The 17,184-nt window shown below is 54.1% G+C and overlaps 2 protein-coding genes across 3 annotated transcripts in view; one reads left to right on the forward strand and one right to left on the reverse strand.

The window, feature by feature from the left end:
* The first annotated feature begins 1,362 nt into the window (after nt 1-1,362).
* On the forward strand, nt 1,363-14,065 carry GRM6 (glutamate metabotropic receptor 6). The gene is made up of 10 exons (XM_032395760.1): nt 1,363-1,875; nt 4,247-4,463; nt 4,710-4,845; nt 5,536-5,690; nt 6,736-6,876; nt 6,981-7,181; nt 8,437-8,582; nt 8,685-9,308; nt 11,968-12,279; nt 13,242-14,065. Exons 1-10 carry the CDS (start codon nt 1,363-1,365, stop codon nt 13,437-13,439), a joined length of 2,643 nt encoding a protein of 880 aa, XP_032251651.1. The 3' UTR covers nt 13,440-14,065.
* The window catches only part of ZNF454 (zinc finger protein 454), a 29,858-nt gene continuing 26,148 nt past the window's right edge, over nt 13,475-17,184 (reverse strand). For both annotated transcript variants that reach the window (XR_004298282.1, XR_004298283.1), the window contains exon 6: nt 13,475-13,528. The gene's annotated coding sequence lies outside the window, so the exon portion shown is untranslated. The remainder of the gene's footprint in view (nt 13,529-17,184) is intronic.

Below are 17,184 nucleotides of genomic sequence, written 5' to 3' on the forward strand. Positions count from 1 at the left end.
GAATGGTGGTAAAAGCATATTGTGGCTAAAGCCCCCACACTGTAGCCCTCAGTGATGAGATGGGGAAACTCAAGTCCAGAGCTTCACACTATGGAAGTCACTGCTTCAGACCCCAGAGCCCAGGAAGGCTTTCCCAATGACTAGAAGAACAGTTCTTTAGGGTTCCATCATCAGATGCGAGAGGTCGGGGCAGAAGCTGCAGGGTGAGCTGGCCCTGTCCCTCCAGCCTCCTCCATCGAAGGCCGTGTGGGCGACCGGTTTCATCCAGCCTGAGCGCAAATGCTGATGCTGACCCACGCCAACTGTGTGACCTTAGATGAGTCACTTCATTCCTCGAGGTCTCTATTTTCCCATCTGCCAAACGAGGCTCATGGTAAATGGCTCCTCTTTGTAGGGTTGTTGTGTGTGTATTAAGCAGAGTCCTTGCTAAGATTAAAGGTCTGCTTGCTGGTGCTTCCTTCGTGGCCAGCCCTGTTCTCCCTCCTGCTGCTCAGATGTACTCGGCTCATTCAGCCTGAGCTCTTTCTCCCTCCATTCCCCGGGGTTACTGCAGGGTTTTGCAAGGACAAAGCTGGGGAGCGCCTTGGGTAGCTGGAACCAAGGCCCTGGTGGCTAGGAAAGAGAGGAAGAGAGGGACAAAGAGAGAAAGAGAAATTGACAGAGACAGAAAGAGAAGAGACAGAGACGGGCAGGGGGCAGAGACAGAGATAGAGAAATAAACCAAGAGACAGAGAAGGACAGTGTGGGTGTCAGAGACAGCCAGAGAGAGTTGGGGTCAGACACACACCCAGAGAGGAAAGAAACAGCCCCAGGGGAGTAGGGCTCCCTCCTCTCCTAAGAGGGAGGGAAAGGAGATGGAGAGAGCGCCCCTTCTGCGCACACCCCATGTTCAGGAGGGGTCTCCACCCTCAGGGCGGCCTCTCATCCCGTCCCCAGAATCCCTAAATCCTCTCTGGGCCCTGCCCATCTGTCACAGCCCGGTCCTGACGGACAGCGGCTGGCGCAGGTGAGCGTGGCTAGGGAGTGCGTTTGCGTTTGGCTGTGCGCTGAGCACGAGGGGCGCGGGGCTGTCCGGGAGAGGCAGGCCGGCGCGGTGGAGACGGTGGTCGGGCAGGGGGACCTGAGTGGTAAGATCCAGAGGGTGTGTGGGCGCGGTGGAGGCTGGGGAGGGCAGGGCCAACCGACACCCCGCCTCTGCCCCAACCGGCTCAGCCAACACTTACCGCGCGCCTCCCCTTCTCCGCGGGACCCGGGGCGCCTTCCCTTCCTCGCGACCCGGGGTTCTCCCTCCGCCAGGCGCTCAGAGCGTTCCCGCGTCTGTTCCCCTCCAGGCCCTGCCCTCCTCCCGCAGCGGGACGGCGGATGGCCCGGCCCCGGAGCGCCCGCGAGCCGCTGCGGGTGCCGGTGCCGGTGCTGGCGCTGGCCCTGGTGCTGGCTCTGGCGGGCGCGGCGGGCGCGGCGGGCTCGGTGCGCCTGGCGGGCGGCCTCACGCTGGGCGGCCTGTTCCCGGTGCACGCGCGGGGCGCGGCGGGCCGGGCGTGCGGGCAGCTCAAGAAGGAGCAGGGCGTGCACCGGCTGGAGGCCATGCTGTACGCGCTGGACCGCGTGAACGCCGACCCCGAGCTGCTGCCCGGCGTGCGCCTGGGCGCGCGGCTGCTCGACACCTGCTCGCGGGACACGTACGCGCTGGAGCAGGCGCTGAGCTTCGTGCAGGCGCTGATCCGCCGCCGCGGCGACAGCGACGAGGGCGCCGTGCGCTGCCCCGGCGGCGTCCCCCCGCTGCGCACCGCGCCCCCCGAGCGCGTCGTGGCTGTGGTCGGCGCCTCGGCCAGCTCCGTCTCCATCATGGTCGCCAACGTGCTGCGCCTGTTTGCGGTGAGGCCACTGTCTCCCCGTCCCCGTCCCGTCCTCGGCCTCGGGGTGGCTGATGTCTGGTCTCCTGGCAGAAGTCCTCACATTCGCAAAGAGGAACCGCTGCCTCAGAGAAACCCTGTCCCGTGCGCCAGATGCAAGCCTGGGCCACATCAACCCAACCGGTGCACCCTTCCTTGTCTGCTCTGGGGCCCTGCGAGAGCGGCCATCTGCGCACACGGCCCGTTGTGAGAATTAAGGAAACCTACCCTCTGCACGGTCAAGGCGGCCCCCTCCCAGACCTGGGGGCCGACTGACCAGAACAGGGCAGCCTCTAGTTTAGCGCTTGCTTGGTTGTCCTCGTTTGGGACACACACTGCACCCACCCTGTGTGGTGGTCTCGCCCCGGGCCCTTGGGAGATCTCTGGGTAATGAGGTGCAAGTTTTTCCTGGAACCAGGGCCCTCCTTCTGGTGGGGCAACTAGGACATAGCCCAGACTGCTGGGGTGGGGAGAGGGTAATTCCCTCATCTTTAGGAAACCGTCTTAAATGCAGGGCAGCCCCTTCCTTGAACCCTGGGAGACAGTGACTGGGGGAGGGGCATAGGAATCAGGAATTGGGGGGCCTTTGGCATTAGAGTTTGGGGGTTTTCTGTAGTAGTCATTCACTGGGGTTCGGTGGGGGGAGGGGGCATTTCTGTCCTTCGATCTTTCTGTGAAGAGAGGAAGGCTTTGCTTCCATCTGGCTAGGGGAGGGGACTTCCGTTCCTTGAGAGTTTCTCTGATTCTCCCAGGCGTGGCCTCTGTTTCTACCATGCTGGGTAGGGGTTTTATCTGGGCCCCCCTCCATCATGTGCATCCATGTAATTCCCCCCACCCCGGTTCCCACTGAATAACAGCTTGTCATACAGACACACCTTCTAGTTGGGACAGGGAGAGCTTATGTGTGTGTTGGGGGGGGGTAGTCTCTGTCTCACACGCCTGCCCATGTCAGTGTGTATTTGTATCTCTGTCCCCTGTCCTGCCTGGAGCTCTGGTTTCTGTCCCTTTCCCTGTGTCTGCCCCTCTAGACTGAGTGCAGAGATCTCAAACTCAGGGGCCTTCAGGGGCCAGGTTTGGGGTATAGATGAGTGAAGCAGGATCCCGCGAGTCCAGGGCCCACTGCTGCCCGCTCAGCCCAAGACTGGGGTGGTGCCCCACTCCCACATTTTAGACACTGGCTGCCAATCCAAAAATTTAGAAAAATGAAGACACTGGTGCATGAAAGGCAACCAGGGGCCAGATTTGGCTCCCTGGGGGGCCTTTTTGCAGTTGCTGGTCTAGGAGCAGAGCTGAGGGTTTCCGAGTTCACCTCCATATGTGTGTGCCTCACTGTGATCGGCATTTTAGATGAACTTCCCGGAGGAGCTTCAACCTGTACAGGAAGGTGGTTCTGAAGATCAAACTTTAGCGTCTAGAGTGCCCGCAGTAGATGCAGTGTCCGTTAACTGCTCTGGGCCTTTCTCTGACCTTCCCTCCTTCTTTGTGGTTCTTGTTTTTCTCTATCTCCCTGTCTCTCTTCCCCCTTCCTCCTTCCCTCTTTCCTTCTCTCTCCCTCTTGCTCTTCCCATCATGTCTCCACACTCCACGCTTTCTTTCTGCCTTGCTTCAGACATCCGTCTCCCCTAGACCAACTCAGCCCACTCCTTCCGGAACATTCCCTCTCTTCTGCCCTTCACACCAGCTCCCACCTCATCCCTCTTCTCTGCTAGCCTCCTTCTCCCTGACTTCCTCAGCCTCCTGCTACCACTCTCCACTCTCCTTTCATACTTGCTCTTCCCCACCCCCCCTTCTCCAGGATCAGCTCAGCCCATCATCCCATGGAACTGGGCACACAGACAAACCCAGGTCCATGCGGGCCCCTCCATTAGGCCAGAAACAGCTCTGAATCAAATAACCCCTTCCCAGCTCCCCTGCCTGCCCTGACCCTGCCTGGGGCTGCCGCTTCCCTACACAGACTTGTCCCTTTGTGTGAATTAGGAGAATAGGTTGTCCCCTGGGGCTGACAAGGAGTCCCATTCCCCTTGCCAATGCAGCGTGTGCCCAGCAGCTGGATTGCTGCGGGCTGGACTTGAGGCCCTACTTCCCCTTTGCCTGGACACACCGGGCACCTGTGTATACGGGGCCTTGCCCTCTCCCCTAGACCCTCGTACCTCCCACGTTCCGTCAGGTCACCTCTCAAATACAGAGCGCTCCCCACACCCTTGGGCCTCTCCACCCGGCTCTCCCACATTGGCCCCTGGTGCCCTCATCCCAGACTTCCGTGCCCCGACCTGTGTCCTGGATCCCCGCTGCCCTCCCTCCCCCGGGGGTCACTGGCCCTCCATCCGTAGCCCAGGTGTCCTTCCCTATTCCAGATACCCCAGATCAGCTACGCCTCCACAGCTCCTGAGCTCAGCGACTCCACGCGCTACGACTTCTTCTCCCGAGTGGTGCCACCGGACTCCTACCAGGCCCAGGCCATGGTGGACATCGTGAGGGCACTGGGATGGAACTATGTGTCCACGCTGGCCTCCGAGGGCAACTATGGCGAGAGCGGGGTTGAGGCCTTTGTGCAGATCTCCCGGGAGGCTGGTGAGCTGGGAGCGGGGGGTCCAAGGCATCAAGGAGCCTATAGAGGGCTGAACCAGGGGCCATCGGGCAGGGCCAAAGCCAGGAGATGGGGCACTGACTGGGTCCATGGTGGGGAGCCTGGATGGTGCCCCTGTGGGCAGGCGCCCCTTTCCTTTGGAGCACTCAGCCCCTGCCACAGTATGGGCGGCCCTGGTGGGTGGGTGCTTGGGTAGAACAAGAGGTGACTCTGGCATCCCCGACACCCAGGGGGGGTCTGCATTGCCCAGTCCATCAAGATTCCCAGGGAACCGAAGCCAGGAGAATTCAATAAGGTGATCAAGAGGCTCATGGAGACGCCCAACGCCCGGGGCATCATCATCTTTGCCAATGAAGATGACATCAGGTGGGACAGTGGGCACATTCAATCACCGTAGTTATCAGAGGCTCTCCTTGAAGGCCCTGCCCCCTCTTCTTACACATCCCCCAGCCATGCACATCCTCCCTTCCTCCTCCTCCCTCTTCTTGACCCCCCCTTCTGCCCTTACACACTTTTCCAGCTGCCATCTGTCTGTCTGGTGCAGCCAGAAATGAACTGGGCCCAGCCTGGGTGGAGACGCTCCAGGACTAGACAAGGGGAACACACAGGAATAGCTGTCTGTTCTTATCATTCACAGTGGGGGAGAGACCCGGGGGCAGATCTAAGTGCCGAAAATGAGCTGTCAGAGAAGGAGGCCCGGGGGCAATTCAGGGGGTATCAGCAGGTGGCCATGGACCCTGGCCTGAGGCCTGTGTGGCTCCGAACCAGCAGGAGCCTCTGCAAGAGAAGGGAGGCCCTTCTTCCAGGCATGTGAAGTGGGCTGCAGCGCACCGAACAGGAGGGCAGGCCTGGGGCCAGAGCCTGGCTGGAACCTTTACTACCTGAGAAGCCCGGGGCAAGTGTCCAAAACCCCCTTTGCCCCACTTTTCCTGATAAACGAGGGTCTGATGGGTGGTTTGGAACGGGATAGAAGGAGAGAGAAGAACAGGAAGTGGCCAGAGGTAAGTTGGAGGAGGATCTCAGGCCCTTCCTCACCCCTCGCCCTGTTCCTACCAGGAGGGTCCTGGAGGCCGCAAGCCAGGCCAACCTGACAGGTCACTTCTTATGGGTCGGCTCAGACAGCTGGGGAGCCAAGATCTCTCCCATCCTGAACCTGGAGGACGTGGCTGTGGGGGCCATCACCATCCTGCCCAAAAGAGCTTCCATAGATGGTGAGTGCAGGGATGCCCACCCCCACCACGTCCCAGGCCCCTGCTTGTCCTTCCCCACGATCCCCTCTTGGGGGTGTGCATTTTCCCCTTCTGTAAAATTGTATCCTGCTCCATGTCCCTTCCGGGATTCCCGAATTCTAGGATTCTGAGATTCTGTGAATACATCCCTCCAAGCAGTGTTTGATTTGGCAAAGGAGGAAAAGCCCACCCCACTGTACAGGGTCAAGAGTTAGTTGTGTCTTTTCTGTTTTTGTTTTTGTTTTAATTCAGTGTCTATCTTCCTGGTATTCCTGGTTCTGCAAAAGACACACTAATTTGACGGTGGGGGAAGAGGGAGCAAAACTGAGGATGGGGACCTATTGTCTTGTTGATCAAATCATGAAGCCTGCCTCCCCTCCCTTCCTCCACCATCCTTTACAACAGGATTGATTGTTTTCCCAAAACCTGAACTGAAGATGCCTTGACGAGGTGCTTCAGGGCTATTCTATGAAGCTAAACCTTGTAAAGACGAGAACCCTGACTTTCAGGGGCTCCCAGCCTCCCACCCACCCTCACACTCTTTCTTTCCTTTAGAGTGCACTTGGTTGCATTTGACAAATTAGAATGAGAGTGATTTTAGCAATAAAGGCATTTCATCAACAGATTAAGACATCTGAAAATAGGCCACTTCAGGTCTGGGACAGTGAGTTAATGATGTTCTCAAAGTCCCGAGCTCTGTCCCCGCTTCTGTTCCACCATTCTCGGTGGTTGCTCTGTGCCTTCGTGACTCAGGTATCTTATTCACAAAGTGGCTGCTGAAGCTCCACCCATTAAATCTTTACCGCAGCATCCTAACCAGGAAAGAAGGAGCAGCATACGAGTCTTCAATGTGGCAAGGCTCTGAGTTTACAACAGGATGCACATTTTACCCTGAGGCCCCGAGGCGGCTTTGAAATCATGGGCCAGAAGCTGGTCACGTGGCCAGTCCTAGCTGCACAGTGAGCAAGTGGTGAAGGGACACAGAAGAGTCATTCAGATGGTTGCCGTCCTCTTTCCTCCCTGTCAGGATTTGACCAGTACTTCATGACCCGCTCCCTGGAGAACAACCGTCGGAACATCTGGTTTGCCGAGTTCTGGGAGGAGAATTTTAACTGCAAGCTGACCAGCTCAGGTACCCAGTCAGATGACGCCACCCGCAAGTGCACAGGTGAGAGCTGCCCAGGGTGGCACGGGAGATGAGGGAGAAGATGGGAGGCCGGGCGGGGCAGCCGGGAGGGCCGGGCACACTTCCTCTGGGCATCCCTAGGACAGGCGAGGAACGCATCGGCCGGGACTCGACCTACGAACAGGAGGGGAAGGTGCAGTTTGTGATCGACGCTGTGTACGCCATTGCCCACGCCCTCCACAGCATGCACCAGGCGCTCTGCCCCGGGCTCACTGGCCTGTGCCCCGCGATGGAGACCACCGATGGGCGGATGCTGCTGCAGTATATTCGAGCTGTCCGCTTCAATGGTGAGTGGGAGCCAGATCCGCTCCCACGGGGAAGGGACGTGCCTGGGATGGATCTCTGTGCCAGACCTGGGGTGACTCAGGATCAAAGGGATGGGAGAGGCAGAATGGGATCGTGTCCCCTGGTACCAGCAGAGGGCCTGGCACACAGGCAGGGCTCAGAATAAGGTCTGGAAAAGGCCTGAGTGGACTCAAGCCACACTCGTGGTTTGTGCGGAGAGATACACTTCTTGTTCAGTGACGATCCTTTGTAAAATTAAAAACTGTTCTCCCACCAAATATTGAGCACCTTCTCTCTGCCAAGCTCTCTGCTAAATAGCACAGCTTAACATCACCCCAGACCAGCTTTATGAGCTGGTAGAACAAGCCTCTAAAAGAAATAAGGCTGATTGTTCTTTGTACAAGTCTGAACCCACCGTCTCTCTTGGCCGGCTAAGCCCTTTCCTTTTCTTTTTAAATTGCGGTAACATACACGGAGCGTCATGTCTACCATCTTCATTTTCAGGGGTACGGTTTAGTGTGTGCACTCTGTGCAACCGTTCTCCAGAACTTGTTTTATCTTCCGAGACTGAAATTCTGTCTCCATTAAACACTAACTCCCCATGCCCCCTCCTGCAGCTTCTGGCAACTTCCATCCTACTTTCTGTCCCTAAGATTTTGCCTACTCTACGTACCTGCTACGAGAGGGATCATGCAGTATTTGTCCTTTTGTTCCTGGCTCATTTCCCTCAGTATAACGTCCTCAACCTTCACCCATGCTGTGGCCCATGTCAGAATGTCTTTCCTTTTTAAGGCTGGAGAATAACCTTGCACGAAGGAATAGGCAACATTTTGTTTATCCATTCAACCCCCATTGCATCCACCTTTTGGCTACCAGGAATGATGCTGCCGTGAACATGGGTGACTCATCTCTGAGAGTCCTGGAGCTGAGTCTCTTCTTTGGGGCATAGGCCTGGAAGTGGGGTTGCGGGGTCAGGTGGTAATCCTACGCTCAGTTTTTGGAGGACGTGCCACACTGTTTTCCACAGTGACGGCACCATTTTCCATCCCCACCAGCAATGCCTCGGGGTTCCAGTTCCACCACATGCTCCCGAGGCTTGTTCTTTCGGGGGGTGGTCACAGTGGCCATCCTAATGGGTGTGAGGACACTGAGCGTCTTTGCGCCTGCCCGTTATACTCTTCCTTTATCCTGGCCGGGCCCTGGGCCTCTCCGGGAGGGGCTGGACAACCAGCTGAGGGTGCCGGGCTCTCGGTCCAGGCAGCGCGGGGACCCCCGTGATGTTCAACGAGAACGGGGACGCGCCGGGGAGATACGACATCTTCCAGTACCAGGCGGCCAACGGCAGCGCGGGCAGCGGCGGCTACAGGGCGGTGGGCCAGTGGGCAGAGACCCTCAGGCTGGACGTGAGTGGGCGCGGACACGCGAGCTCGGGGTGGCGGGGGCGCGCGGGCCGCACCGGCCCCCCCGGATGCAGGTGCCAGCCCCGCGCGTCTCCCGTGCCGCAGGTGGAAGCGCTCCAGTGGTCGGGGGAGCCCCGCGAGGTGCCCGCGTCCCAGTGCAGCCTCCCCTGCGGGCCGGGTGAGCGGAAGAAGATGGTGAAGGGCGTGCCCTGCTGCTGGCACTGCGAGCCGTGCGACGGGTACCGCTTCCAGGCGGACGAGTTCACGTGCGAGGCCTGCCCCGGGGACATGCGGCCCACGCGCAACCACACGGGCTGCCGGCCCACGCCCGTCGTGCGCCTCAGCTGGTCCTCGCCCTGGGCCGCGCCGCCCCTGCTGCTGGCCCTGCTGGGCAGCATGGCCACCACCACCGTGGTGGCCACCTTCGTGCGCCACAACAACACGCCCATCGTCCGGGCCTCGGGCCGCGAGCTCAGCTACGTGCTGCTCACCGGCATCTTCCTCATCTACGCCATCACCTTCCTCATGGTGGCCGAGCCCGGGGCGGCCGTGTGCGCGGCCCGCCGGCTCTTCCTCGGCCTGGGCACCACGCTCAGCTACTCGGCCCTGCTCACCAAGACCAACCGCATCTACCGCATCTTCGAGCAGGGGAAGCGCTCCGTCACGCCCCCGCCCTTCATCAGCCCCACCTCGCAGCTCGCCATCACCTTCAGCCTCACCTCGGTGCAGGTGGGCCTCGGGCTCCCAGGGCCACGCTGGGGGTGGGGGTGGGGGCGGGAAAAAAAAAAAAAAAGGCTGCAGGAGACAGGGCCCCACTGTTCTATAAGCGGAACTCCTCCTCCCTCCCCCCCTGCATCCTGCTCCATCCTGGAGGGAACTGGGTCAGTAAGATGGGGAGTGCCAGTATCCAGCTCCATTTCTGTAAAAAAAAAATGAGATTATTTTCCTACACGGAACAGGTTCTTCCACAATTTGGCTCCCATATAAAAATAAGGCAAAGAGGGGCATCTGGGTGGCTCAGTCGGTTGAGTGTCTGCCTTCGGCTCAGGTGGTGGTCCCGGGGTCCTGGTATCGAGCCCTGCGTAGGGCTCCCTGCTCGGTGGGGAGCCTACTTCTCCCTCTCTGTCTGCCTGCCACTCCCCCTGCTTGTGCTCTCCCTCTCTCTGTCCAATGAATAGGTAAAATCTTAAAAATAATAATAATAATAATAAGGCAGAGAGCTATCTGACAATTTTTCTCAAGCAGAAAAAGAATCAGTTTCCATAAAGGGAGTTCCTGCTGCCCAGTCACTGGGGTAACCTGGATGAGAGGCACGGCTCCAGCAACTCTACTGTGGAGTGGGGTGTCCAGCTCCATAAATGGCCAGGATTTCATGACATGTGTACAGCAAAAGCAGAGTTCCTTCAGGGGTTTCTCTAAGGTAGTAACATTATAGCACTGGAAATTATTCTCATGATCTGGGAAGCACTGGATGTTTTCAGTGCTCAGGTGTGGGCGACATTGCGGCACCGTAGAGCCAGGCCAGTTCTCAGGGCTACGTGGAGGGCCTTCGCTCAGCCTGCTTTGGACATGGCACACTCTACACTCCAGGCAAACCCTTCCCCCTACCTAGCTCTGTGTATGCCACGTTCATTCCCACCTGCAGGCCTTGGTCCATGCGATTCTCCACAACTGAAAGGTGTTGCCATCTTCCCGCAGAGAGCAGGGCCCAAGCTATCCCTGTGAGGGCCAGAACGCCAATGCCCAGTGCATCCCGACCTCTTACCTCCCTGCTTCCCTGCCCGAAACCCCTGAGGTGCCCCTGCCCCCAGGACAGAGGTACTTAGACTACAGTCAGTACTTCCTGGCTCATCTGTGGACTCCGCACATTATACCTTCCCTTCCAGAAATCCCAGGCTCCTGCAAAGAGGCACACCTGCAGTTTTACTAGGTTATTTATCAATATGGTGCACACGAAATGGCATCTCATTGTTTTAATTTGCATCTACTTAGTTATGAGTGCAGCTGGCCTTTGAAGTTTCCTCTTCTGTGATGTGCCTATTCCTGTGCTTTGCTCATTTTCTATTATTTTGTAGGAGGTGTCTTTTTTTTGTTTTTTGGTTTTTGTTTTTAACAGGTACTAGATGCTAGTTCCTTATCAATTACAGGGGTTGTGAAATTGGTGGAGTCCATTTTGGTTGCTATTCCGGTGTACCTCAGACCTTGGATAGGTTTCTCATAGGCAACTTTTTTCCCTACCTAGAAGCTTGTTCTAAGAGGCGCCTCCAGACTGCCTTCCTGGACGTTGGGTGGGGTGTTATTAGTCCCTTGTCCATGGAGCTACTGCCTCTGGAGAATCACAAAAAGGTTCTTCTTCTGGGTGTACAAATTATTAAAAAACATTCCTTCCTCCAGGATCACACAGCCCCACTCTAGGTACATAGCATGGCACTGAAGTGTTGGCTAAATTTCAGCCCTACCTGCCCCACAACACACACACACACACACACACACACACACACACACACACCAGGCAGTCTTGTACAGTGAACAACCTGCACAAACGAACGGGACAGCCCTTCCAGGGTCCTGCCTTCATACAGGTGTCTAAGTTCCTGCTCCCCAGCTTCCCTTGGCTCAAGGTCATGTCTCCTGTCACTGTGAGGGAATTGCTACTCCTTCTCCTCCCTGTTAGTGCTTGCGTTTGACTTTTTTTTTTTTTTAAGATTTTATTTATTTATTTGTCAGAGAGAGAGAGAGAGAGAGTGCACAAGCAGGGAGAGCTGCAGGCAGAGGGAGAGCCAGGCTCCCTGATGAGCAAGGAGCCCGATGCGGGACTTGATTCCAGGACCCTGGGATCATGACCTGAGCCTAAGGCAGACGCTTAACCGACTGAGCCACCCAGGCGTCCCTGTGTTTGATTTTGATAACCTCCCGGGCCACCCGGCATCAGCTCACATCCTTACTACTCTCTATTTCGTGCCTCATTCTGAGCTTCACTCTGCATTCCCACATGATTTCATTACATTATGTTCAAAAGTTCTCTGGATCTGGAGAAGGAAGGGGTCCTCAGGAATGAGGTTTGCCATGTTGCTAGACGGGGTTAAGCTAGTGTTTTCACATCTACAGAATGGAGATGGTCCTGCCTACCTGGGGGGTAGAATACAGGAGGAGGACATCCAGGGGCCTGTTACCCAGCCAGCCCTGACATTGCCAGCACGTGCCTCCACTGTCCACCAGCCTTTGCATGGGCAGTCCCCTCCTGGATGGCCCGCCCCGCTCCATGGGGGCTCTCAGTCCTGAGCATCCCACTCAGTAGGCCAGGAGCCTCAAGGCGACCCTAACCTGCCAGAGACATTGGTGGGTGGCCAGGCTGGGTATGTCCCTGATCCAGTGTTGGCTCCTGCAGGTGGTGGGAGTGATGGCATGGCTGGGGGCCCAGCCCCCACACAGCGTGATCGACTATGAAGAGCAACGGACAGTGGACCCAGAGCAGGCCAGAGGGGTGCTCAAGTGCGACATGTCGGACCTGTCCCTCATCGGCTGCCTGGGCTACAGCCTCCTGCTCATGGTCACGTGCACGGTATATGCCATCAAAGCCCGTGGCGTGCCTGAGACCTTCAACGAGGCCAAGCCCATCGGTTTCACCATGTACACCACCTGCATCATCTGGCTGGCTTTTGTGCCTATCTTCTTTGGCACCGCCCAGTCAGCTGAAAAGGTAATCTGGGGTCCCCCGTTGGTTCCACTGCCTCCTTTGTTTCCTGCCTGTCCGAGGAAGGGCTCAATTGTCCCAGGAGCTGGGCCACCCACATGAATGATTGCTTGTTGGTTAATTCATTCATGTACTTAAAAACTCATTCACTTGTTTGTCAGTCTCCCTTTGCTGCTTCAGTCAGTCCCATTTTCCTTCATTCATTCATGTGTTCATCCGTGCTTCTAACCATCCATTAACTTGGATTTTTTTTTTAAAGATTTATTTATTTATTTTAGAGAGAGAGAGAGAGAGAGAGAGAGCATGTGAGCCAGGGAAGAGGCAGAGAGAGAGGGTGAGGGAGAATCTCGAACAGATTCCATGCTGAGCATGGAGCCCAGCATGGGGCTCAATCCCATGACCCGAGATTATGACCTGAGCTGAAACCAAGAATCAGATGCTTAACTGACTGAGCCACCCAAGTGCCCCTCCATTAACTTATTTTTATTCAGTTACTCCTTTATATACTTTATACCCATCAGTCCATTAATCTGTCAGTCTATTTGCTTGCTCATAATTCAGTGATTTATTTGTGTTTATAGTAGAACATGTTTATTCACCCCTGGCCTTCATATGTTTGCCCACTTGCTCTTTTATTCAATGTGTTCACTCATTTGTACATTTGAAAACATTCACCATTCATTAACATGCTCTAGCGCTTTTTAGGCATACGGACCACTTCCCCAGGTGTCACTCGCTGTGAATGAGCCCTTCACTTCCCTTGGTCACTTGTCCACTTGGACCTGAATTATTCATCCTCCTTCCTGCCTACATCAGAGCCACACCATGACCATCACTTCTTCATGCCACAGGGCCTTTGCTTATATGGTTGCCCTTTCCATTCACCCGATGAACACAGACTCATGTGGGGGTGGAGGGTGGGAGAGAACAGGGCCGAGTCCCACCCAGTTCCTTCCTCCATGGCTCAGATCTACATCCAAACCACCACACTGACTGTGTCCTTGAGCCTGAGTGCATCAGTGTCCCTCGGCATGCTCTATGTGCCCAAAACCTACGTCATCCTGTTCCACCCGGAGCAGAACGTGCAGAAGCGGAAGCGGAGCCTCAAGACGACCTCGACAGTGGCAGCTGCACCCAAGGGCGAGGACACAGAGGCCCCCAAGTAGCGAGTGGGGAAGGAGTGGGGATGGTTGCTCCCTCCCTTCTGCTCTTTCCTTTCTCTTGCTTCACGGTGGAAGCTGTGGAAAGTCCAGGTCTGCAGTGAACAATCAGAAGGAGAGAGTCCCTGAAGCCCATGACCACCAGGATGGGGCTGGCCTCCAGAAAGACCTGCACCCACACACCACACTTCATCCCTGCTTTTCCATGCCTGTTGGCATCATGCATACCCCCTGCAGACCAGACTTTCTACTCATGGTGGGAAACAGCTACCGAGAGGATCCTACTCTAGGGAGGGACTGAACTTACACCCCTGGTCTGAGTTCAGAGAGTGTGATGAAGCCCCTGGACGTGGCCCAGCGTGAGTGAGATTTCTACCCAAATAGCCATCAGAACGTGGGGATTGGGCAGGATGCAAGAATGTGTAGATCTCACTCTAGAAATACAGGGCTGGATTCGGGGAGGGGCAGTTTCCACAAGAGACCTGGGGTTCTGTCTTCTGGCCTGAGTAACTCAGGCTTGGCACTGAGGGATAGAACCTTGGGTGAGAGAGCCCTGTGAGCAAGGATGGACCTGGGACAGGACGTGGGAACCAGCAGAGGAACTGGGATGTACCCCATGGGGTTACTTGTGTTGAGGTCTTTTTCTTGGGACCTTCGCCCCTGGGGTCTGGGGCATGTCACACGTAGACCATAGCTTTTTGCCTTTCCTGTGCATACTCCCTTAAATGACCCCCAAACACTCGTGTGGTGTTAGTGGTGTGAGAATAAAGCAACAGGGTGACAGTTGCCCTCTTCTGATGCCCATGAGGGATTATGGTCAGGAGTTTCAGGTTGTATCCATGGTGATGATTAATTCCAAGTAGATATCTTAGGATGAACATCAAAACTTTCCTCTCGCAACATTTACTGAGAGGTCCCCTTTGAAAGGCAAACGTGAAGCATGGGGAGGAAGATACTTGGACTTCAGATGCATGGACATTTATTTTTCAGGTTTTTTTTCCCCCAAAAAGCTTGGTTTCAGTTATGGAATTGTATTTCCCTGTGGTACAATTTACATTTGTTAAATTGGCTCTTTTCATTTATCAGTTTGAATTCTCTAGTATCTAATGTCCAGAACTGATTCTGAGGGTCAACCACACTTCATACATAAAAGACTCTTTCCTCTTCCTCTGCTGCATAAATAGATTTTGACCCTGGGACCAGGTGTTTCTGTGTTCCTTAAGTTAATAGAGCTTCTCAGAATAACATTTTTGGTGTACAGATGCTCCTTCCTCACATTTTTTGCATTTCTCTGGTTTCTCCACAGTGTGAATTATGAAGTTTTATCTATCGCTCAGTGCTTTCCAAAATTCATTTATTTCATAGGACTTCTTTCCTGTGTGGGTTTTCTTATGTATAATGTGATGAGGTGTTTTCTTGCTGAAGGCTTTTCCACATTAGTGCTTTGATAGGGTTTTTCTCCTATATGAACTCTCAGAGAGCCGGTGAGCTCTGATATCAGAAGGAAGGTGTTCTTGTGTTTTTGTTGTTGTTGTTGTTTTCTTGGTGTTTCTCCCAGGATGAATTCCCTGTTGTGCAATAAGTGTTGACTTCTAGTTAAAAACTTTCCCACATATTTTACATATTTGTGGTTTTCCCCACTTTGAACTCTGTGACTTAGAGTTTGGAGGATTTCTTAGTATAACTTTTCTACATTTAGAGGATTTCTCCCCAGTGTGAGGTTTCTGCCTTAGAGTCCTGGCTTCCTACTGAAGACTTTCACACACTACCCACATTCGTTCATACCAGTCTCTCTGATGTGAATGCTTTGCCACAGGCAGGTTCTGGTTCCTTCTTATGGGCGTCTCATATTCAGTCCACTTGTAATGATTTCCACAGCAGGTGCGCCATTTTGTGTGCAGTGGGGAATCCTCTATTAGTAAACATGTTATCATGTGTAGCACACTTAGGAGGTTTCTCTCCTTTATGAGTTCTCTAATGTATGCAAAGTTTGGACTCCCAGGAGAAGGCTTTTCTGTGATCGGTGTGTACCAAGGATCATTTGATGTTCAGTGTGGGGTTGACAACTTCCTGAAGGTCTTCCCATGCTATTTACAAGCATAGTTTTGCCTTCTCTGAGGTTCAGTCAGTTTGAACCCCTGAATAAAGGCTTTTTTTTTTTTTTTCAAATTTGTGAAATTTATAAGGCATTCTGCCTGTGTGGTTTCTTTTATGCTGAATAAGAACTGGGCTGTGCTTGTTGGCTTTCTCACATTCATTGCCCATGAATGATTTCTTCCCAATATGAATTCTGTGTTCCAGTGAAAATGGGGCTCTGGATTGGAGGCTTTCCCACATTACGATCACAGTGTTTCTCTCCAGTATGAGTTCTCTAAAGCAGAGGAAGATTACATTTTGGTATAAACTTTTATTCACCTATTCGCAAGGGTATCATCTGTGTCCAATGTGTGGAGAGTTGTATAAGGAGGGCCTCTCTCATATTAACTATGTGCTCATATCTTTTCACTAGTGTGAATTTTTCAACACATCTATTATATTTACTATAGCTTTGTTACATTTACTACATTTTGTGCTCTTTGGAAATTTTCCCCAAATTCATTACTTTCATTGTCTCTCACTCAGTGACTTCTTGTTGAATAAATATACATTTTTCCAGAAGTTTGACTTGCATTTTCTGCTGCTTTTTTATGTAGTCGCCAATTTGCAAGACTCCTTCTAAACTGGAATAAAGTACACAATTCCAGGTGAATCTTTCCACCGTCATTTTATAGAAGGAAACCTCTTCAGAAATACTGTTTTATTGACACCTTTTTTCTAAATATGAAAAATTCCCAAGTGTAAATGTTTTCCATTTCCTGGGCTTTGAGGGGGGAAGCCTGCTGCCGTGTGGACAGAGTGCTGACAGCCATAGGAGGCTGGGAGTTTCAGAGGTGACCTTTCAAGAGCAAAGGGCAGGAACCAAGATGGGGTGCAGCTCTGAACGCGGAGACACTGAGGGGAGGCTTGGATGAAAGGCAGTCGAGGGTGTGGAGAGGCAGATTAGTGAAGGGACTGGTTCTGGACACTGTGAGCCTCGTTGCTTCACTTGTGGATTACTCTGGTGGGATACTAACTAGTCTTTGCTTCCTGTGTCTTTCCCCTCCATCCCACACACCAGTATCAAAATCATCATTCCGGGGCACCAGCTCCCCACCCTCATAGGGATGCTGCTATGGGCCCTGCCCTCTTCCGGCACCTGTATCTGGCTGCGATTCATTCTCATATTTGCCTGCAGACTCAGAAACAGAAATAGGAAGGACACATGGGTCCGGCCCCACATGCTGTTCACTGATACAACCTGGCAGATGAAATATTATTAGCTTATTCTACCAGGGCTCTTGAATGTTGAACTTACCCATACTATCAACTTCTGAGTTATTTTTTTTCCCATCCTGATCTGCCAGACAGGGAAATTTCCAGGGCCCACAGACTTTGTCTTGCCCCAGACACTGTAGACTTCCTCCAGTCAGCTTTTGTATCTAGAAATTGTACAGTGTCAAGGTTAAGACTTCTTGAGATCAATACCAGCTCTGCCACATTAGTAAGTGACCTTGGACAAGATGATTAGCCTCTCCCACAGTCGCTGACAGCCAGAGTCTCTTTGATCCCTGCAGATGCCCACATCACTGACCCCATTTCCCAACATCCACCCTCCCAGTCCTACCAGTCACTATCCATGCAGACCCCACTCATTACACAAACCCCACAGCCG

This window comes from Phoca vitulina, unplaced genomic scaffold (assembly GCF_004348235.1).
Source record: "Phoca vitulina isolate PV1807 unplaced genomic scaffold, GSC_HSeal_1.0 scaffold87, whole genome shotgun sequence".
Classification (NCBI taxonomy): Eukaryota; Metazoa; Chordata; class Mammalia; order Carnivora; family Phocidae; genus Phoca; species Phoca vitulina.